At 35.2% G+C, this 23038-nt stretch overlaps 1 protein-coding gene and 1 long non-coding RNA gene across 3 annotated transcripts in view; both read right to left on the bottom strand.

Annotated features, from left to right (window-relative positions):
- CCDC91 (coiled-coil domain containing 91) overlaps positions 1-23038 on the bottom strand; it is a 114634-nt gene that overhangs the window by 25792 nt on the left and 65804 nt on the right. For both annotated transcript variants that reach the window (XM_071422342.1, XM_071422343.1), the window contains exons 9-12: positions 14084-14176; positions 13845-13913; positions 12001-12177; positions 15-128 (exon numbers count right to left, since the gene is read on the bottom strand). In XM_071422342.1, coding sequence (XP_071278443.1) covers positions 15-128; positions 12001-12177; positions 13845-13913; positions 14084-14176 — 453 coding nt within the window. The remainder of the gene's footprint in view (positions 1-14; positions 129-12000; positions 12178-13844; positions 13914-14083; positions 14177-23038) is intronic.
- Positions 17418-21231, bottom strand: LOC139588648 (uncharacterized). The gene is made up of 3 exons (XR_011678764.1): positions 20943-21231; positions 20419-20498; positions 17418-19392 (listed from the first exon to the last, which is right to left on the bottom strand). It is a non-coding gene; the product is annotated as an uncharacterized lncRNA (long non-coding RNA).

Below are 23038 nucleotides of genomic sequence, written 5' to 3'. Positions count from 1 at the left end.
AACTGGTAACTCACCCTCTTCTGCTCTTTCATATATTCCATCAGTTCCTCTGTTGTCCTTTTCACTGCTTCTTCAATTGCCTTTTCACTTCGTTTCTGCTCCTCCATTAATGCTTCCTTGACAATTTCCTTTCCAAAAGAAAAGCATGTAAGTGTACATGAAAAAAAAAAAAAGTCACAAATGTGATAAAAGGTCATCCCATTTGCTCCTGCTAATTTTTTATTGCCTCTACACTCTTTTCCCAGTTATAGTTATCCTAAATGTATGCAGTAGCTTTATAAAAATCAATAAATTTAGTACTAAAGGGTAAGTAAGAGAGAGGGAAAAAAAAGAGAGAAATAATCACTTTAAAGCTACATTAATAGAAATACAATCTTCCCTGAGAGCAGAAAATAACTCAGGTTTTACCTTCCATCAGGAGCAGGGATGGCAGGGATTTACCAGTTGCTGTTATCAGGCCAGACAACTTCAGCTGGAAGAGAGCTACAAGATCATCTGCTCCAGCTGCCTGGGCCCTTCAGGGCTGCCCAAGAATTAAATTATTAAGGGATTCTCCACAAGCCTCTGAAACACTGACAGTCTTAGGGCATGACCAGCTTTCTGGAAGCCTCTCCCAGTGTCCGACCACCCTCTCCTAAAGGAGAGCTTCACAATGAACCTCCCCTGATGCAGTTCTGAGCCATTGCCACAACACCAACCTCAGTTTCTAACCTGTGATACAAATTATCAAAGCTTTGTGTAAACTTTTACAAAAACTTGTCAAAATCGTTAATTTGCTTCCAAACTTTGGGAATTGCCAGGGACATTCTGTACACCGCAGTAAAAAGCAGCAAAAGGTACCCAACCCCCCACCCCCTAAATTAGCATTACTCTACATCAAATGCATTACAGCAGAGAAAGCCAAGAACCACTTCTTAAAACATCCCTCCATCACCTGCAGTATTTGGTTAAGGAAACAAATTTCTGGGCTAAAGTCACAAAACTGTCCCAAAACTGAAGTCCCAGCTTCCCAAGGCCACTCATGGAATAGGCAGTGACATTATTAATCCAAGTGTTCTGTTTCCAAGATTCAGGAGAACAAAATGACAAGACTCAGCTTCTTTTAAATCCTGAAAATGCAACATTCTCAGAAAGCAAAAAAAGCACCCAGTAAAAGCAATCACATGATCTTAAATGATTTTTCAGGGAGATCAAGAGAAAGATGGAGAGTGCTTCAGAAATCAGAGAGAAAGTGGCAATTCCTATGTCTTTGTTCTAGACATTCCAAATTGGAAGAAACAGAAGCACTAGTGGTGCACCTGAAGAATTAAGCAGGAAATCGAAAAAAACCTCAGTGGTTCAAACAGGAACACAACATGACTTCCAGTGTATTTATTCAGATGCATGATTTATGATTTTTTTTTTTAATTTTTAAATCAAAACTTTAAGAAAATCAAAGGTAAATATAAATGGATTCCTTATTACTCTTCACTGGTTAGACATAACACTGCACTACCCACAGATTTGTTTACAGGCTTGCTTGACTGCAGAGCAATACAGACATTTTATGACACATATTGGATTTGGGGGAGTGGGGAAGGTTGGCTGGAGGACAGGTGGACTTCTAAGGTTTTGGAAATACAAGATATTTATGAAGTTGCATAATTCATCTGTATATTTCACAATCTGCTATTAGTGTACAAAATTAATAATTCACCAAATTGGATCAAACTAATTTTTTTTTTTAAAGTCCCTTCAGTGGAAGTTATTCAACTGAAAAAGAAGGCTCTATTTCTTACCTTTAGTTGTTTGGTCTATTTCAGCCAAAATGGAATAGTTTCTGCAAAACTACACTTTTGCTATTTTTATAGCAGAAAATGTCTAAAATCCCAAATTTAAAATGTGTAACTTTGTAGTCCCCACTGTTCTGGAATGCAGTACACATGAAAATCAGTTGTGAAAAGTGATTATGATTTTTTCTTTTTTAATTCAGTTTACCAAAGAAAAATTCCGAGAAAAAGGTTTCTTTCACTACAGAACTCTGGCAAGACTAACAGAAAAAGTAGCAGAAAATTACATATTACAGAAATATGCTGTTCTTATAATTATAGTCTCATGCCAGTTTAATTTGTCAAAAGGTCCCAAAATACTGTCTTGTGTTAGAATGGAAAAAAATCCCATAATCTATCCCATTAAACTCTTCAAAACAAATTACAGAACTGATAAAGTGCTATATCTTAATATCTAGAAAATTTTACACCCATAAAATAATAACAATCAATTGATGTTAAGTATCCTTAATACAATACTTGAAACCCTACATAGTCCAAATAAGTATTTGGACTATAAAGTCCAAATAAAAACACAATTAAATTCTACAAGTCTATTAATAAAATGCAAGAAAACAGAAACCACTAGCAATACCCTTATGGAACACTAGTTCATTACACTGACATTAAAGCAGTAAAAGTAAAATTGGAAAGAATTCTTTTTCATTTCCTCTGGAATTGGCACAAGTCCCCAGGGCTGTGGTTAAATCACCATCCCTGGAAGAATTTAAAAAATGTGTAGGTGTGGCACTTGGGGACATGAGTTAGTGGCGGCCTTGGCAGTGTGAGGTTAACAGAGGGACTCAATGATCTTAAGGGTCTTTTCCAACCTAAGTGATTCTGTGATTCATCCACCACATTCTAGTTATCCAAATTAAGTGCTGATGTATCTTCCCAATTTATAAACAATTCTCTCAGTGTTTCAGACACTGATCACCTCCTGTTACCACCTTAAAATCACCTCAACACTTACTGTCACCAGAGAGGTCCTGTGGCCACCAGACAGGCCAATCTCCATGTGTGACTGCACAAAAAGACTCCTGCTTTAGTGGGCTTCATCCCAACGTTTGGATTTACCAGACTGCTGGCAGCTGTCCACAACACTTTTGATTTGTTGGGGTTTTTCTGTGATTATTCACAGGATGAATCATACAGATCTGTTTTCTCTGAGATCCCAATAGCTGTTTCTCATCTGAGCTGAAATGTTACCCTGCTGACTGGATTCAGGAGGAATCAAACAGTTCCATAAAACACACAGCTTTCTGCACAGGTTATGTCTTAAAAAACATAACCCTACAACCTCTGACCATGCTCCTGAGCTGGCTGATGTGGTTTGCACTGTCCCATGCCTGCAGTTCAAAATGGTCAAACATAGAGTCCTGTGAAACAATGACTCTCCAGACTGTCAAAAGACAGCTTTGCTGTGATATCAATAAATGGAAAGAAAACTCTTTTATCCCTTTCACTCAGTTCAGAGTGAACTTCAAAGTCTTCAAAGAGACACTGCACAACAGTTCCCTAGTCAACTCAGTCGTTTCCTTTTGATCTCATCATTTATATTAGTTTTTCCTTCTGTGACAAGAATCCTCACTTCTTTGATATGACCTTCCACTAAGTGCTCTCCTCTAGGTACTCAGTCACTGCCTGTCTTTGCTCTATTTCTGTCATTAGAGTAAATTATCAACTAATATAAAGGTATTTAAATTCAGCTATTACCTATTACTGTTGAACAAAGCCTTAGCTGCAGGTACATTCTCTCAGCATGTGTCTACCTTTCCCTCATCTCTTTGCTCTTTCCTCTAATGCTATATCTACTTTTAGATTCTAGCCTAACTTAGATTTTGGTTGCAAAGGTAAAAATTGTCCCTTATTTATTCTTTAACTAGAAAGGGTAGAGCAGTATCTGAGCCTCTTAGTGCTGTTTTAATAGACTCAAGAAAATGGAAAAACCCAGTTTCCTGTAAGAAGGTAAGGAAGAACACTCCATAAAATGGCACTTGAGGTGCAGTTTCTCTCTCTCCTCCCTTTATTTTTTACATATTTGATCAGTGGCTGGAGTACCAAATTATAGTCACAAAGTTGCCTTCGTTACGTGACTCTCTACACATGTGCTTGACATGACACCAGTTAGAAGATTAAGAATACCTAATCAAAAATAAAATACTGATATTCAAATACTCAATTGACAAATCACAGTCAACCCTGTATTAGGAATGACAACCACACAATCACAACATATAAATCTGTATGAAGACAGAAAGAAAAAGCAGTGTACTTGATACACCAGAGAACTCCAGACAGTATTTAAAAAATAAAACAAGCCATATGTTGCTTTGCAATTTTATAGGAAAATTCTTTTGTTTCCACACAAGGATCAGGTGGCAGCACTAAACTTTATCTAGGAAATGCAACCATAGACTGCAATGTTAGTGGTTTTTCAGAAAATAGTAACCCTCAAATTATAATGTCTGTGGTTACAAACTACTACAATCTACTTCTGAACTCAGACATGGTTAAGGTCTGTATGCTGTGAACTATTCCTTTTCCAGACTTTGCTAGCATATTAAAAATAAACTCATCTAATGGCAGGGATCTCTTTCCACTCAGCCCTACTGAGCTGTGTCCTTCCTCACACATTCAAGATTACACAGAATTTTCTTCTAATGTGTCTCTGCAAACACTGGCTACACGAAAGTTTCTGCAAGATGGTGGAAAAACAAAAATGTAAAACTGAAAATAGTGGTCTGCTGCCTTCTTGAGAGAAATGTAAGCACACACTCCCACTGGAAGCTGAACAATAAAGGCAAGAGGAAGAGAAAAAGAGGCCCTTTGAGGAGCAAGTTCCTCTCCAGCACATTGTGTGATACCATGTTATCAATTGACTATTCAGTTAGGAATTGGGAAATAGAGGAAAAAACACCAACAACTTCTTGTATGAGTCCACAAAATGCTGAACATAAAGAGCAATGTTACCACAGTCCAGGCCTGCTACTGAAAAACCATTTTATCTTCCAAAAATTAGCACTGAACCAATCAAAATCCTATGGAGTCGTAAAAAGTTATTTCTGAAATTATATTTAAAAATATGCCACTTTGCTAAGTGCTTCAGAAACACAATAGAGGGAATATTTCAAATTCAGACTCCTCCACAGGACTCTGCAACCCTTGTAAAAGATGAAGAAAATAACAAGTGGACAAAGAGAGTTGATAAACGTAATAGTTTGTATTCTCTTAACTGATAATGCACACAAAGCTCTGTATATCATAAACACATTACACTCTGTATATCGTAAACACTTAACAAAGAGCTTTGAGGATAAAGAAATTAAACTTCAAGGAAGTTAAATTATCATTGCATCATGTTAAAATCCTCCCTAGTAAAAACAAAAAAAAAAAAAGAAATCATAGAAGAAGGGCAGGCAATGCCAATATAGGTAAAAGTTGATCTTCTGGTAACAAATACTATAAACAGTGATTAAGAAACAGAGGAAAAAGAAACAACAGCAAACCCTGAAACAGAGGCAAAAAGCAGTTTATAGCCTGTTTAACAGAGAAAGTGTGATGGAGTAAAGGGCTGGAAAGTTGCAACAGTAATTATAGCAGTATTGACAAAGGAGAGGAGAAAAATGCATTAATAAAAATAAAGGAAAAGTGGGAGCTTTGAATATTGAACCTTGTTTGAAGATTGTATCTTTCTTTTTAGATATGATATTTTATTTCTTACAGATAAGATGCCAAATACATGTTGTAAACAAAACAATTGTATTTACAATTAGATCTGAAACAAAACCATGATTCAGTTCAGAGCAACAAGCAACAGGGTTGTTCTTGAAGATGCAAAAAGCATTTTGGAAGTGGGAAAGGAAAAAAGAAAGACTAGGAAACCTTAGAGTGATAGTGGTGCATTTATAAAGAGACATCACAGAGATTTATCAGGATTTTCATTGTGTACAGAAGTAGCTCACAAAGGGGCCATGGAGGAAAAAGTCAGTTAGGCTTCCAAATTTGATATGAACCAAGAGGCAATCTTGCACAGAACAAATTTATTGGACAATGAAAAGACATGACAGATGTATAATCCCCATATATTTCCTCTTTTCCCCTTATAATGTCCACCAAAAAATTCCTTCAATACCTACTCATTTGATGCATGAGAAAAAGTGAATTGGTTTTTTACAGATTACAGGGCTAAGAAAAAGCCATTCAATAGCTAATAAATCTGACTGAAAGCTACAGTGGGAAATAACCTTTTAGAAAACCTTTTTTCCTTCTTAGTCCTTACAACTTTTTCAAATGCAGGGCAGTGGGGAAAAATATTTAGACAAACAGTAATTTTCAACAAGAATTTAACAGCTATTTTAGCACTTGTAGAAAAGAAACAAAAGCCACATCCTTAGGAACAAAGGCAACAGCTCCATGTTTTTATTTACATATCTTTTATTCCCTTACACATCACTGGGTATGGAAATCCTTGAGAATTTCAATACCAAATTCCTTCAGGCTTGCCAAACTACCAGCAAAAGCACTCCCTCAAGTAGATGAGAACCGAAAAAATTTTGATAATATAGAAAGTTTTATCTAAGCAATGGCATATGCTGATATTCATAAATCCATGGAAATTCATTAAAAACCATATAAATAATAAAAAATTCTTTTTCAACTATCTAGATGTTTGCCAATAAAATTGCATTAATGCTTTCTAAGACCATAGATTACAAATTTATTGCTCTGCAAAGAACACCACAACATGAAGGCTGAGAAATGTGAACATACTCAATTGTCTTTAATTCTTAAAGACTTACTCAGCAAAGACCACTGAAAAGTTCCTTTTTTTCTTTTTTTTTGCTAAGTGATTCAGTTAGCTTCTCTTGCAAAAATATTTTTTCTTTGTATATCTCAGTATATCTCAGTTGTGGCTTGGCTGAATGAGACACCACAGCCTCAGTTTTCCTGAAATACTTTCCCATTGGTAAGATAATTTTGCCTTACTGCTTTTCCTCATGTCCAAGAGGAAGCAGAGTTTATGTTAGTTCTTTTAATAAATTAAAGGTTTTTTTTTTTCTCTTCTTTCCTAAATATTTTCAGCTTTCAGAACATTTGAGCACTTGATTCTCTAATGGATCTGCTGTGTGGATTATGGCAGAGATGAACTCAGGCTCTTTTTCTCTGGAGAATTAGGGTAAACTACACTAGAATATATACAGTATTTTAAATTTAAGCCTTCAGGAAATGACAAAGGTGATTCTTTGTTTCAAATGCCTTAGCAGAATTATTTATTTCAAGCTATGAGATGGACTTAAATTTCCAGGATTCATCCTGCAGCTGCTGGCTTTCCTTTTACTTTTAATGAATTTATTTTAAAACAAAAATAGTGGTGCATAAATTCTCTTCGGTTTCTTTTGTCAATTCTCTTCCACACCACCATGGATTTCACCTCCTTTGTGTAGTTGATTATTTGGCTCTGTAAAATGATAACAACTGCCATGCATTATAGCTGTGCATTATAGCTATGGGAGCTACTCTTCCTTCCCCACTAATTATTAATTTCATACAGCAGCCTTTATTCAGAATTGTATGGATATCACCATCCTATATCCCCAAAGAATTTTTTGGCTTCAGTTTTTTTCAATGAGTAAAAATAAGTATAAAGAAGGATAGAGAGAATTGTCAATTGTTTTTTTTCAGTTTAGAGTTGTACCCCAGAAGCATCACTGTAATTTTGGATTCTGGGGTAGAAAGCTTCTCCCTCAGCCAAACAACCTCTTGTATTTTCTCCATACCTAGAGGAAGACCACTTTTATTTAAATAGGTGTTCTAGAAAAAAAAAAATTCTAGTGGAGGAATTTCACCACTCTCAACACTGACAACTACCAGACAAACTCCCCTTGCAGGGAAGATGCCACTGTAAAAAACACCAGGAAAAATAGAAAAGAAAATACTGGAGACATGCCAAGCTACATCTAGTCTGTTAAACAGATGAGTTCCCAATCTATGATGAGTTTTCAATGCGTTGAAAGAGGATCACGAGGTTCCTGTGCAAATGAATAATATCTTTAATCAAAAGACTACTAGATCTTTTCTAGGAGAGCTTGTTCTTCCTGATTTAAAATGCAAGTTTGCTTTTCCCCCAAACTGAGAATGCTCTTCTAAAGTAAAAAAATAACAAACAACCAAAAAACCGAAAAAAACTCTTATAAAAGAATGAAGCACCTGAAAAACACAATTATAAAATCTGAAGATGCTGCCAGTCTCAACCAAAATGGAAGTCATCTGGACTTTTACTACTTCACAACCTCAAAAGCATGCTCTAAAAACATTTTTCCCTTTCCTTAGTGATGTAAAATATCTTATTTATCCCTTTATAGTTATAAGGCTTCAAAAAATAATACCTTTAAGTACAAATACTATGTCTCTAAGTAAAGACCCCAAGTCACTGGAACAGTCAAAGCTTTCATGAAAAGTTTTCATTAAAAAAACCCCAAAACAATATTCGTGTTACTGTAATCCTTGAATTTCTTAAAGACAAAGCAAAGAAGGTGGTATGTCAAGGTTGCTCCATCAAGTTGAACTATTAACTCAGTATGTTTTAGTTCCTACTTTCACTGTAAGTTTATCTTTACCTGGCTGTTTCATATTTGGTAACAAAATATTTGATATTAAATATGATTTATTTATTAAACTGTCCCTAAATCTCCACATTTTTCTCTGGCAATGTTAAATTAGTATAATACATTTTAAATTGAAGTAGTATTTCCTTATCTGCAGACTTGACAACAATTGGACTGAGGACAAACATTTTTTTTAGGACAAAGGTTTGTCAAGCATTTCTCACAAGTAGAAGGCATCTGCATAAACCTTCCAGATTTGGATCCCCTCTGGGTCTCCTTCCTGGCCTCTCTGGAACAACATCCCCAAAAAAGTCTAAAACAATACCTGGATCATCCCTGCAAAGGAAACACTCATCTTTTCTTCTTTTAAACAAAATTTAAGTGATGAAGGAAAATTTCACTGCCTAATTCAGCACAAGTGTGATCTTCAAACCTTTATTGTTCTTCTGCTAAAACTGCCTAACCAATGAAGTGTAACCAACCCATGCTTTAATGGTTTTTTCCATTTGCTTTCTTATATATAGTCATATAACTTCTAATGCATGTGTTGGTGGAAAAAAACAACATATTTTATTTTAATAAAGAAAATTAATGGATGGCAAATTACTCTTTTAAACCAACAAATCAAAACTCCTAATCATGTTTCTCTGGTCTAGAGGGTAAAGGAGAAGTGAACAAATTCATTCCACTTTTACATGGAAATTAATTTTCCCTCACCTTCATAACCTAAATGTTTTACAGATACACAGTGGTGCTACAGTTTTTAAAATACATCTTTTCTAAACCATGCAGATGAAAATGCCCTTTCCTCTATGGGTTTGCATCTCAAAGAAAATAATAACATTTTCAATGTTTTTGAATTTTTCCAATTATTATTCCTAGAGTTACTTGTGGCACTTTGACTGTAAGCCATTCTGCCTCACCTATTTGCAGAAGACCAGACTGACCCTTTGTGATCTTCCAATTTCACAGATTTACTGCATCAGTGAAGGAAAACTCCTTCCCTTTAATACTATGCTGAATTTCTTTTTTAGTTCACATCAATGAAACAAATATCTTTAAAATAATTTACAGCAAAATAAAATTTTATTCTAGGATTTTTTATATTTCGTTGTCTAAAATGTTAGACTCTGTGTTTGCATTTTGGCCTCTACAGAGCTGACTTAATATATTGCCTAAACAATAACTACAAGAGAGTCAAGACTGAAGTTATAGCTTTTGTAAGACAAATCTTACAGAAAACAAAACACAAATAAAAAACAACTCTGTGTGGAAGGCTCTACACAGAAAAAACTACTGCCCACACACTAAGTGCCTCGTAGGCCCAAGTGTTTTTCATTGTTAAACCAAAGCTGTATCTGACACCACATATAAGTTATCATTTGGCACATTAGATCTGCAGGACTTCTTTTGCTGACAGAAAATTTCTGTACTTTGTGTATGCTTATAATTACAATGGCCTAAAGGACATATGCAAGTTCTTGGCATAGGAAGAAGGGAAAATTTCTCCAAGAAACCAATTTCTCCATGAAAATCCATCCTCCCCAGGGAATTTGCACTCATTAATTAGAGAATAAAGAGTGTAACTTCATCTATACCATAGATATATGTGATAGAACTTTGGAAATCTCAAGAAAAATCTGCATTTTTCCTTAATTAAAAATAGATCAGGTGTTTGAAAAATGAACCAGACATGAAGGTGAAATAATCATGTTATAACCAGGTAAGAGAGATTATTCCTGTTACAATAAAAGTTGTCAGAGCTGTTTGGTATTAAAAGAAGTGCAATTAACTAATGATACTACTAAAGGATATTTACAACAGAATTAATCTCAAGGGCCTCCAACACCTCAGTGCTGCTCACCATCACAACAAATACATCACTAGGTACTTCCACACTAGGAACTACTTAATCAAAAAGAAGTTTGAGTGGAAAAACCTGTCCCTTGGAGAGGCCTGAATTGCTTCCTCAGGGAAATGCAGACACGGCAGCGGATTTAGGGCTTTATCAAAGAATTTATGCATCCAAATAAAACTCTTCTAATGTCATCCTGTCTTGTGACAACTTCAAAGGGAAGATCAACCATGAGAGAGTCGGCAGCACCCTGCAGAGCCAAGGCAAACCTGCCTCAAGTCACTGGCCCAGCTCAGCCCACATCTCTCCCACGCCCAGGACACCCAGTGCCCCCAAATCCATGAACACAGAACCCTGGCTGAACTCCAGCACCCAGCCACAAGAATCTTCCACCCAAATCCGCAGCATCCATCAAAACCCTTCCCAAACTTCGTTACCATTGTCCTCCTCCTCCTCCCAATCTCTTCATGTTCCACAAGCTACTGTTAATTCAATTTCTTTTAATACCAAGCATTGCTGTCTTTACTCCAGTAAATGAACTCTTTACCACTCTCATTTCAGGACAGACTCTACACCACTGGCACCAGTTCTCCTTCTGGATAGTCTGAATGATTTGTTTCTAACTAAAGCCCAAGCAATTGTTCTCAGCTTGAATTCAGCTTTGAACTTAGCTGTTAATCCTTCTGTTCTGAAGAAGAGTTTGACTGCCTGAAGGCGCGCTGGAAGTCTTGAAAAGTGACATTTCACCATTTGATACTTTACATTTGAAAGAAGTAAAGAAGACATAAAAAATAAAATCATTCTATTTACATTAGGAATTCAGGCAATGCAGAGTATGATAATGGCATAGCATCAAAACTTTTTTTTGGTAGCTGATTAGGCATATTAATTTTGTTATTAATTTTGTTCAACTCTGGAAAGGGAAATGATGTCTGTTTCCAAAGAGTACTTTTATTTTACTTCAAATTCTTACTTTTTTTTTCTTATGCAGCACATAGAAAAATACAGCAATATCAAATTACAACACACCAATGAAATATATACTCCTTAAATTTCTGAAGACTATAACATTCAAATATGCCACCAAGAAATCAGTGAAATCACAGGCTGTCCTTCCAAATATTTCCAGCATCACAGACCACAAAATACAACTTTTAGAAGAATCATTTACTTGCAATTTTAACATATTTAATTTGAATTTGTAGAAATACTAAAGGCACTGTTGGGAATGTCTCTCTCAATTTGTGTTAAGTGACATACATTTATTGTTATAGAAGCACCTCTCCAATGATTAGAAACATTTCTGGTCATTACTGGTTTATGTTTCCCGTTTTTATAACTCCCTCTTTATTTTGTACCTGTTCTATAAGGAAGAAATGTAACATCTTTTGTCTCCCACAGGTATGGAAGTCATCTGAACCGTTTACAGCATAAATGCCACTCTCTGATCTGCTCATCCTGGGCTCCTTTGAAGTCAGAGGAACAAAACCAGGCATGGTTTATATCTAAACATATGTAATATATGTACCTTTAAAGGTCACAGGAGCTTTGTTCTGTATGTGCCAGCCTCTCCATACACACAGCCTAGGTGAAGATAAACTGCTTGCTGTGCATTGCAAATATCAACTAAGTGACAGATGTCACAGGAAAATCTACAACAACAGAAGACATAAAAAAGTAAAACAAAAAACACACAAACCAGGTGCTTGGAAGGGTAAAACATACTAACCTGATTCTGCTTTCTTTGCTCTTGCATGGCTTCTGAAACAGCCTGGGCAATCTTCTCTTTATGGCTATCACGTTCTGCTTCCCACAGTTTTCTTTCTTCTGCATGAATCTTCTCCATATTTCTCCTCTCCTCCTCTACTGCTTTCAGAACAGCTTCCTGCACTACCTCTTTTTCAGCCTTTGAAACAGACCAGGCACAATTAGATGAGCAACACATCCAACCTGAATGACTCATATTTATCACCTTCACAAGATATGGGATGTGAATATTTTCACTTCTGAACTATGAGGTTCAATTTATCTTAGATTGCTACCAAGCAGGTATTACCTCTTGGCAATGACTTATGTAGTTACAGAAAGCAAAAAGGAAGTTACAGGAAAGCTCTTAAATTCCACCTACTGAAAACACAGGCATTCATAACTACTTTGCTTAATTTAAAAAAAAAAAAGCAGCAAAACCCATGCTAGAGTAGGCACATCATGGGCTTCTCTTGATAGCCCCATGAAAGAGATATTCCTGCTCTTATCTGCAAATATCTGAAGAGCAAAAACTGTCTGAGTCCTTTCTGTAGAAAATAAGCCAAAGTACATTTGTTAAAACAAATGTCTTCCCTTCCAAAGCTCCTTAGACATGCCACAAGAAGTACTGTTTTATTCCTCTTATTATTTATTATTATTTTATTAATTTTTTATTTATTATTTTATACTGTTTTCTCCCCAATCATTATATTCAACCATTATGTGAAATAACTGAGAATTTGAAGCCAACAGCTCCACACATATGTAGCCACACTAATATATTTATCAGCAAGACAACCTCTGCATAATATCGACAAATATAAAATGGCAAACTGAAGTTCAAAATAAGCAAACATGGGCAAAGAAAACTTAATCACAAATCCCTCAGCTTAAAAATACTGTATTCATCAGATACCTACACTTCCAACTAAAGCTGTTTCTTTCAATTCACTAAGACTTGATTTTCTACTTAGATATTAAAAATACAATAATTAAATTAGGATGTTTTATTATACACACATTTTCCTGTAGATATCAATCACATAAGAAATGTTTGTGCTACTACTGAGTGCTATTCAGTGAGGTGCTCAGCCAGTGTTCATATATTACACAAGAAGGACATACAGAAAATTATAATATAGCCTGATTCCAGGTAATACACACCACTAGCTTCCCCAGATCATTACATGCAACTGAACTTTTGTACTGGATTCTACACCAGTATTAGAAATTAATTCCAGGTTAAAATTTACAAAATTGTTCTCCTAACATCAATGCACTTAATAGTGAAATAGGCAGGAGAAATCATATTTAAAAACTGAATAGTTACTTTTAGCCAAACATCAGTATATATAAAATAACTCAAAACCTGTTAAACTGTCTCTGTTTATATATGATTTTAATAATAGTTCTCTCCTCTCATGATGGCCATACTCAATGAAAGTTAAATAAGACATGATTGTTTTTTTTAAGTTCATCAGTTGACCCTGAGACCTAGCTCTTCAAATCAAGATGCACTGATGTCAAAGGACCACAAAAACAAATATTAGGTAACAGCAGTAACTGAACTGCAATTTTGTGACTTCTTGTTATCTTCTTATAAACAATTCAGAGGCTATTGTCCAAGAGAAGGCTGCTAATCTCTGCATCAAGGCATGTGATATAGCAGATAGGTTCATCTTCAGTAGAATCAGCTTCTTCTAAGCACAGATGAGAACTCAGATCTTGATTAATATAGTTATGACACAAAAGTGAGTGTCTGAGCTTGGCATTTCTAATGACACACATGGAATCCACGTGGCATGACCACTAATTGATGAGAGATACCTTTGCAGCAGCTGCCAGTGCCTCCTTGCTTCTCTGTCTTTCCTCATCCAAACACTTGTCCAGCACTTCCTGCAAACGTTATGAAAAATTAAACGGCAATAGACAATAAAGGAGTGGCTGAAAATAATTTCAAACAGTGCTTAAGAAAACTTCCTCCTCCTGTCAGTGACTGTGACAGGATCATTCCCAATAAACTCCATGATGCTGGAGTCTTATTTTCTGGTAAACAAAAGCAGTACCTTGTGCCTTTGCGACTGCTGCATCATAGCTTCTTCTATTTTCTCTGACAACACCTCTTTTTCTGCTTCCAAAATGTCAAGAAGTCGCTGGTGCTAAAGGAAGAAAACATTAATATTTTACTAACCATGGCCAGTGAGTAAAACAGACAAAAATAATTCATCCAAGACACTTAGACTTGTCAGTTACTCACAAAATTACTTCAAATGTAGATTTAGTTAAATTGCATTCACAGCACTCCTTTAAGTGATTTCATGTCATGGAAAAATTCCAATAATAAGAAATATTTCATTTCCTGAATAATTAATATTTCCTTTCAGTGTAAAAAGTATTGTAAAAGAAGTTGAAAAATTAATCACTACATAAAAGCAACACTTACACAATTGATAAAGATGGCCTAAGCAGCACCACACTTTATTTCATTTAAACAGTTGCAGAATTTAAATTAGTCTTGCACTACCTCAGTTGTATGTACAGAGAGTAGAAGGCAAATGTATTTCTTTCAACCATTTGTGATATCAAAGCCTGGAGAGCCAGGAAACATGAACAAATGAGAATTCTGCTTTTTTGTCAATTTTTTGTTGTCCTAAACATTTTTTTCAGGAAGAAAATGAACTCTGAAGTGACCACATATTCTATATGCAGACATAGAACTATTGATAATCACATCAATTTTTTTTCTCTGTATCAAGTAAAGAATTTGCAGGATGTGGGTTTTGTCTCTAAGAGCTAAGCTGTTTCCCAAAACCAAAAAATTACTGCTGAAAGTTATTGATTCTACATATTTGTCATGATATAATTGCTAGCAAGTCATTACAATTTTTAACAAGTTATTCAAGAGATGATCTATTATAACCTGAAAGTACAGCCTCAATGCAATAACATTTTACAAGATCACCAAGAGGAAAGTTACAGTAGAGTTTTTTATTAGTATAAGTGTATATAGCAAACATAATTTTTTTACACATACAGTTAAGCAGGCAAATCCCTCCCTTCTTTCTAAGAAACAGTAATTTCTGTTTCACAAATTTTATTATGTTTTAATTTCAAGTGTCTCGAATGGCAGCTAGAAATACATTACCAAACTGCAATACTATGTTCTGAAAAATATTTTTTCATTTGAAGAATAGAAAACTTTTAAACTGCTTTATGAAGCAAAACGCCTATCTGCCCTTCCAGGATAAACATGTAAAGAGGCATTTCCTTGTGAATTTACTTAAAATAGGTCTGAATGTGGTAGACATATTCTAATGGAAAACACCTGTGGAAGGAGTAGCAAAATTCACATCATGTTTATACTTAATGATGTGTAACTCACTTTTCTTGTGTTTTCAGACATCAGCTTTAACTATCAGGACACTTACAGAAATTACATTTTCCCAGTAACGCAAGGATGAAACAATAAATGGATTTTATTAGTTAAATGCTCTCCATGACTCTTCACTTGACTAACTGCACAGGTTACAAATGTGTTATTTCACAATGACACAATATAAAACAAAAATATGCAAATATTTTTGCAGACATATGCACAAATCCAAGCTCACTAATCATGCCAAGCAAAACACTGAATCTTTATTTTGCTTGTTGAGAAGCAGCACAGGAGATTCTAAGGAGAGTCCCTTAGAGAAAACCACCTCTATCTTGAAAACACCTGCAATAAAATTTGCAATAAAAGTCAGTTTGTTCAGTGAGATGAGACTTTCTATTTTACACCTGGCAGAGAATTCCAGCTTGACTCTGACCATCTGATTTCCAGGTTTTATATGAAGACTGTCCATCAGATTTCTGGGTTACCTGTATCCACATTTCAAGCTGCCACAACAGGCCAGCTACCAGGTGTATTTCACACCATTCTCAATGGGACCAAAATTTTCAGCTTCTAAACTCCAGAAGAGTTTTAAAACTGTATTTTCCATGTATGTATGAAAAGGCATTCAAGCCCACCCTGGAAGCCCAGAAATGCAGATATTTGCATTAATGCAATATAGAACATGTACACATGGCCAGTGGAGAAAATCAATGCCAGTCCCCCCTGATGATGAAACACTTTGATGACCAGAGTGCTTCACATAATCTAAACCTCCATGCAGAGTTAATTTCTCATTAACCTGTCAGGAACCTGCGATTCTGCAATTTTTTTCAGGATAAATACAGATATCACAGATATCACAATCAAAACTCTAACTACAGAAAAGTTGCCTAGTAAGTCAACAATTCCAAGACCCTGAAGGCTGCTGTGACTGAAGTGTGATTAGTTTGATTAAGTTAGGCTCTCCTATTTCCTTGGTGGACTAGAAAATCTATATGGTATTGCATTTGGAGTTTTATGGAATTCACAGAAACTCAGCGAGAACTTCATGAAGAATTGCATCTGTTTATGAAAACGTGTTCATATTTTACAAGATACCAGAGGCAAGTATTTTTAAAGGGAATTTAGAATGCTTTCTAAATGTCCTTACAAATAAAAACCCTAAATACAAACCCTATTCGCTTTCAAAGTAGAAGCTAATAACTTCTGTCATAATTCAATACAACTTATTTTATAAAATACAACTTATAAAATAGTATCATTACTTCTCATGGAAATACAGAATTTATAATTTCAATACTGTAAGTCTCTTGTGAATAGCTAGGTATGTCCTTTCCTGTTGTAATATAAATGCTTATTCATGTGGAATAATCCTCCCATAGATGATTACTTTCATATCTGAACTTCCAAAAGATCATTTATCATCACAAACATTGCAACAGCTGTCCATTAAACCCAGTAAAGCAAATTATCTTGTATTAGTCCCAGAGAAATACCTTGGAGAACTGTTTATTTGGCTTCAGAATCTATACTGGGTCATTCTTGTTTTTCAGAGAGAGACATATCTTAAGCTATTGCATTACATAAATTATATGGAAAAAAAAGGGAAATGGAAATGGACAAAACAGAATAAAATATTATGTGAACTGCTTCTCCCTCAAACAGATCTTAAGTCCAGAAAACTCATATGACATAATTTGTATGGGTACCACATGAAAGCTTCCATTCTGCATGTAATTAATATGCAATTTAATTACTAATAAAAAATGTCTTGGTTTTCTCCACACACTATGCCCCACAGCAGTGTTAGTCCTCATAGAGAGGCGTGGAATGTCCTGGAAATATGTGGTTATTAAAATGATGTGGAATTATTGGTGGTATTAATAATCCATTTTCTAGACAAGAATGTACCCAAATGCATTCTGAATTCATTATTTCATAAGCACAGATCTTTCAAAGGCATATTCATGGGTCTTGGTTATGCCTATCACTTGAGCAGGAAATCTTGGAATTTATGGATAGTAAAGGCTTCTGTCAACAAAAAAGTTTTGGTTCTTTCTGTATAATGACAATGCTCAGACAGACTTTGGCAAAAAAAAAAAAAGAAGCAGTAATTCAAAGAAAGTTATTAACAATTGTATCAAAAGAATTCCAAGCTGTTAGTTTCAATGGATCTGCATCACAAGCTATTCTAAGCCTTTTGGAACTATTCTTTAGTTTGGGCAGTTAGGTTGGTATTTCAGATTTTAAAATAATCCCTACACCCTTTTAAGTAGAAATTATTATAGAGAAGCATTTGGTACATTGAATTTCTAGACATGCAGAATGACTTTAGAGTCTGGTACCCAATACTCCCAGTGAACTTTACATACAATCAGTGCTTCCTCAGTTGGTCTTTCAGATAAATTTATTAAAGAGAGTTGAAGGTTAAAAACAAACAGAAGGTATGAGTTTCACTTCAGCACTTCCACATCTGAGAGCTTTCAAGTGTCCTTGTATTTTTAGTTAACAGGAGATTACAAGAAGTTTTATGTTCATTTATTTGGCTTGTAGATTTTTGTTCTGCTATGGTAAAGGCCTCTGAACAATAGACCACTGCAGAATTAAAGATCTCTTGAGTTAAATGGCTACAGCTAAGCAGCTTTATCTCCCAAACCCTCCCTTTTCTCACCAGGAATTAAAGCCAGACAAAGGGTGGGAGTTGAATGAATCTCATTCAGCATTTGCAGTTTCCACAGGTAAGAGTTATCAACACGTTCCTCTCTCTCTCTCAGACAGTATTAAAGGAATAATGGAAGAGTTTTGAGACTTCAGGTACCACTCTGAGCTATATATACCCTGAACTCTAATTCCCAAGCAATGGAGAGGCCACTTTCTCCTGGTAATTGTACCTGTCAAGAACACACTGCCCATGCTTCAAACAGTAAACGGAATAAAAGCTTTCAAGGCAGAGTGATCTGTCTCCTGTAAGTAGGGTATAATGAGTTCATCAGACCTAACAGTCCTGTGAAAAGTAACTAAGTGTCTCCCAGGTTTCCTGTAAAAGTTAGGATGGTGATTTACAAAGGAAGCCTTAAATTTGGAAAAAAAGCAATTAACCCCCGCAAAGGCCCATGAAGTTTTTAAACAGAAGTTGAGGTGATGGTTTCTTGTAATAATCAACAACCTCAGAAGCAGAAAAAAGGTAAAAAACCAATCTGACATGTTGGAACTTTGAATCCAATTATCCAACTGTTAGTAAACAAATATACCTTAGTGAGTTTCTGGAATGAAGAGTAAAGATAGAAACTTACAAAAAGTGATGGCTACAGAACTGGAAATATGGTGCATGAATCAGTGAGGCACAAAAATAAAATGTCAGTGAAAGCTGCCCTTTGTAGCATCAGGGAAGTTTTCACCCAGTGTAAGTTTCCTAGGCTGCACATTCACACTGTGTGTGTTATCTATAAGGCACAGCAGAGAGTTGAACACAACATAGAGACACCCAGAGAGAGCTAAAGAAACTTTATCTTAGCTACAACAAATACTGCAGCTCTTCAGTCTATCACTTTACCTGGGTTCCATAGCCCAGCACTCTCACTTCTTTCCAACAAAGCCATAATTTACCTTCTTTTATCCCTTAGACAGTGAGTTTAGGGTTAAGAGTGCAAAATTCTGAGTTGTAGAAATTCTGAAGAGCAAATTGTCTTATGACATGATGGCCCAGTAAACCATAGGAAAGAGATTTCCAAAAAAAATAGAAGAAAACCCCCAAACTTTTCTAAGACGTTGTATTCCACAGTGGAGAGAAATACTAGAATTTCTACCCTACCCTCTGGAAAGTAGCATGAGAGGGTCAAGAAGAGTCTTGTGAAAATCAGCTTAAAACAAAAGGCATTCAAAAATAGGTTATAATGTTTTCCTCCCTGCAAGAAGTTCTCTAGGCAATGGTTCCAAATGAAAATCTTTTGATGTAGATTCAAATATAAATACAGAGGTCCTGTGGTTTTTTCTTGATTCCTGTAAAAAAGAAATCAAAAAAATCTTTCTTTTTTTCCTGGAATGTGAGTCAGAGAAGACATTGTAAACAGATTTAATCACAATAGCAACTAGTCCGTCTTTTTTGTTATTTTTATATATTAAATTTATTTCTGAAGAATCCTGAAATTTTTCTTCCAGGTAAGCATAATTTGAAGGATTACATAGAAGATATTGCACTAACTTATGGGGTGAATTAAATAAGGCATGAGATGAGCTCCTTTACAGCTAAAATGATGCATTAAAGCTATCAATAACTAATTATAACTTAGGGCAGGTATAATTCCTTGCATATTCCTATTAATCCTAAACTTCAAATTTAAAGTAAAAAGAAAAAATTGGGTGTCTTGCATGAACTGGAATGTTGTTTTTTTTTTTTTTTTAAATAGCTTCTTTCTGAGTCCTGTATTGCTTCATTTAAAATTAAATGTTTAGGATTTAATCCATAAATAAAAATGTATTTTTTTGCTATAGTAATGGACATCCAATTTATGTTTCTGCAGATTGGTTCTTTCTCAAAATTGACTAAATCACCATGCAAGGATCACCAAATTTGGTAGGGATTAATTAATTTTGTCAGCTGCTATTCATAGCTTATGTAAAAGTAGCCAGTTATATAATAATCCACAAATAAAACAGCAAAGACCCTCACAGAACAACCAAAGTCAATATGACTATCCTAAAACTAAACAGGAAAAAGAGTCCTTGCATTAATTGGTGTATCACTACAACAAGTTATTGGTGCTTCCCTCTTCCACAGATCTTTCATCTGAGGAAACAATTGTCATACACTAAAGAAATGATACTTAGAAACTTATTTTAATGCCATCATTACCAACACCAGTATGAGACATTCATATGTCTAATTCACCCTCAGTGAAAGACCAGTTTTCCTTTTAGGAAGTATCAACTGAATTTTTTGATCTAATGAAACTGCATTGTAGTTAATTGTTTAATAGAGAAAAACAAAATAATGTCATCTGCAATACTGCAGGGGCTTTTTTGTACCTTCATAATATATGGACCATCCTCCTCCCTCAAGACTTGGGGGAAATTATCTTCAGGAATATTTAGTAAATGTTCCAGCACTTCATTCACCAGCATGGAAAATAAAACACTGAATGAGGCTTTTCAAGAATTCAACACTTCAAATCTGTTCACCTATTTTAAAAGAAACCTTAACTCACTAAGTTCTACTTTTATTTTTGTCTCCCATGAAGGGATCTAACAGTAGGGAGAAATAACACAGGTCATGGGAAACATTATTATCTATGTGAGAGGAAGGTGATGTAACAAAAACACATCATGACTTTGTAATGTTATCAAAATATTCCCATTTCTACACCCTATTCAAAATATTATCCTGAGGAAAAAGGCAACCTTATTAAAACAATAGTAACTGTTTTTTGGTCCTTTAAACAAGGCTGTCTACACTTAATAGCGTTTTCTTTTATACTGCACGTTTTCTTCAGCACTGCTAAGCTCTGCCTAAGTCAAGTGACAAGGACTGGTAATTGTAAGTGGTTTCTTACCCTGTCCTCACTATCTGTGGCATCTCAAGTGTTTGGCAGTGCAAGGTGGAAAATCTGTCTGCAGAATTCCAACATCTGGTACATATTTCCACTTCCTCAAATTATAACTTATTACTGCATGGTTGAACTGTATCTTTTTTGCCAGTTTGAGGTCCAAGTGTCTACTAAAGCAGCAGAGCTTTTCCAAGAGACAGCTCAAGAAACAGCAAAACATTATTATGTGAGAAAAGTTAAAACAATGTAAATATAAAGAAAAAGTCTAATAGAGATAATAAAATAACTGAGATGGGTTTCTACTCAGGGTTCCACTCAGCAGCATACAGTGAGTGCACAAACTCTATCATTTGAGCCACATCTGAGGATGAAATTAGGTTTAAAACATTTTGCTGCATAAGTACTTCATAGTTTTTATAAATAACGTGGGAAGATATATAAAGACATCTAATAATGAAAATACTTTTCTTGGAAAGTGTACATAGTAATAGAGATCATTAAAAACCCAACACACTTCAAGCTCCTGGGGGATACAGAGATAAGCAACTTATTAAAAATAAGTTTATAATGACAATAATAAAAAAGTATCAATGACTTCTTCTATTTTTTATCTAATTCATTTCCCATATGAGCTCTCCACAATTTGCTCCATTTATCATGAAGAAATAAAGGAAATGAACTCCTTAAACATGACCAATTAAGGCAGTGAAATATTCAATAATGAAAGACAGCAAAACAGAAAAAAACCTTTTTTTTTTTCAACTACATCTGACAGAAAAATAATTGAGGAGAAAAATCATTCTGTATTGCTTGGCTGTTCAAGGTATCAACAAGAGTTGAGGGTGTAAATTCCTAACAATTAGTGAATGTTTGAAGATAACAAGTTATATAAGCAAAAGAGAGAAAGGGGAAAAAAATCACTCTCAAGAGCTGCTTTCAAGTGCCACTTGACAAATTCAAGGAAGCAAATGTAATTTCCAAATAAGATTTTTGGTGGGGACATTAAAAGTATCCTGGATGACTTAACAGTGCAAAGGGACTGCAAAATCAACCTCCAGCTAGCATGTGAGAGTGGGTATATTGAAATTGGGTTAGTAAACTCTGGTAAGGGTTTATATTTAAGAAAAACTACCAAACAGTTCTGCCTGTCACCAGGTTTTTTCATGGAAGGACAGAATCTCAGAATGGGTCAAGCTGGAAGGCAGCACAGTGGGCCACCTGGCCCCACTTCCCTTCTCAAGCAGGATAAATCCTGAAAAAATTTCAGAATTAGGAAAAAAAAAGCAAGGAAACAAATAAAAAGCCATCCCAGCATAGGAAAAGCTGATTCTTGCTCTTTTCATTTTGATTCTTTCTATACACATGGAAATCAAGGAGGTATCAGGAATTCAGAAATATATTTCTCAAACTTGCCACAGCATATTAATCAATCCTTGTTTTTTGCTCCTGTTAAGTTCTGAGAAAGTGTAACTTCACTCTTGGCAAAAGAGCAGCAGACCTGAAAACACACAACTAGATGAATTATGTGAAGGTGAATTACATGAAAATGTAACAGGAAGGATTGATTGGAAGTACTTGGTTTTGAAGGGAATGAATAAACAAATATTTCTACAGCAGCAAATGACAAGATTTCTGGGAATTGAGAGGAAATGCTCAAAGAAGGGGACATGGTAAATACTCTAAATAATTTCCAAACCTATCATAGTTGGAATTATTGAACTAGAAAGGTTATGCCCACCGCAGTGTTAGTATTTTCAGTCTGCAAGTCTTTAGCATTACTACTCTCACTGCAAAAATTTGGCCAATGACTCCTAAAAATGCAAATATTCACAAGACTCTCAGAATCTGGTTTGCATATGGCCCCTTCAAGATCATGCATTAAAAAATTTCACAATTACTACCATTAGATGGTAAAAATACAGAGCCTCTTTCAAGAGAAGAAAAACATAAAGTTCATAAAATAAGCATTATTAGAGAAACACGAGGCACATTTTGAGTAGCTATAAAAGCAATTATATGGAATCAGAGAAAATTATATCTCCTGTGAAACTAAGTTTCCAATGGAAGTAAACATTTTCCCTGGCACACAAACAATTGCTGTA

Source organism: Agelaius tricolor, unplaced genomic scaffold, assembly GCF_023055355.1.
Source record: "Agelaius tricolor isolate 1412-34295 unplaced genomic scaffold, bAgeTri1.0.p SCAF_3, whole genome shotgun sequence".
Taxonomy (NCBI): Eukaryota; Metazoa; Chordata; class Aves; order Passeriformes; family Icteridae; genus Agelaius; species Agelaius tricolor.
The sequence above is the reverse complement of the archived record's forward strand: the minus strand, read 5'-3'. Positions and strand labels throughout refer to the sequence as shown.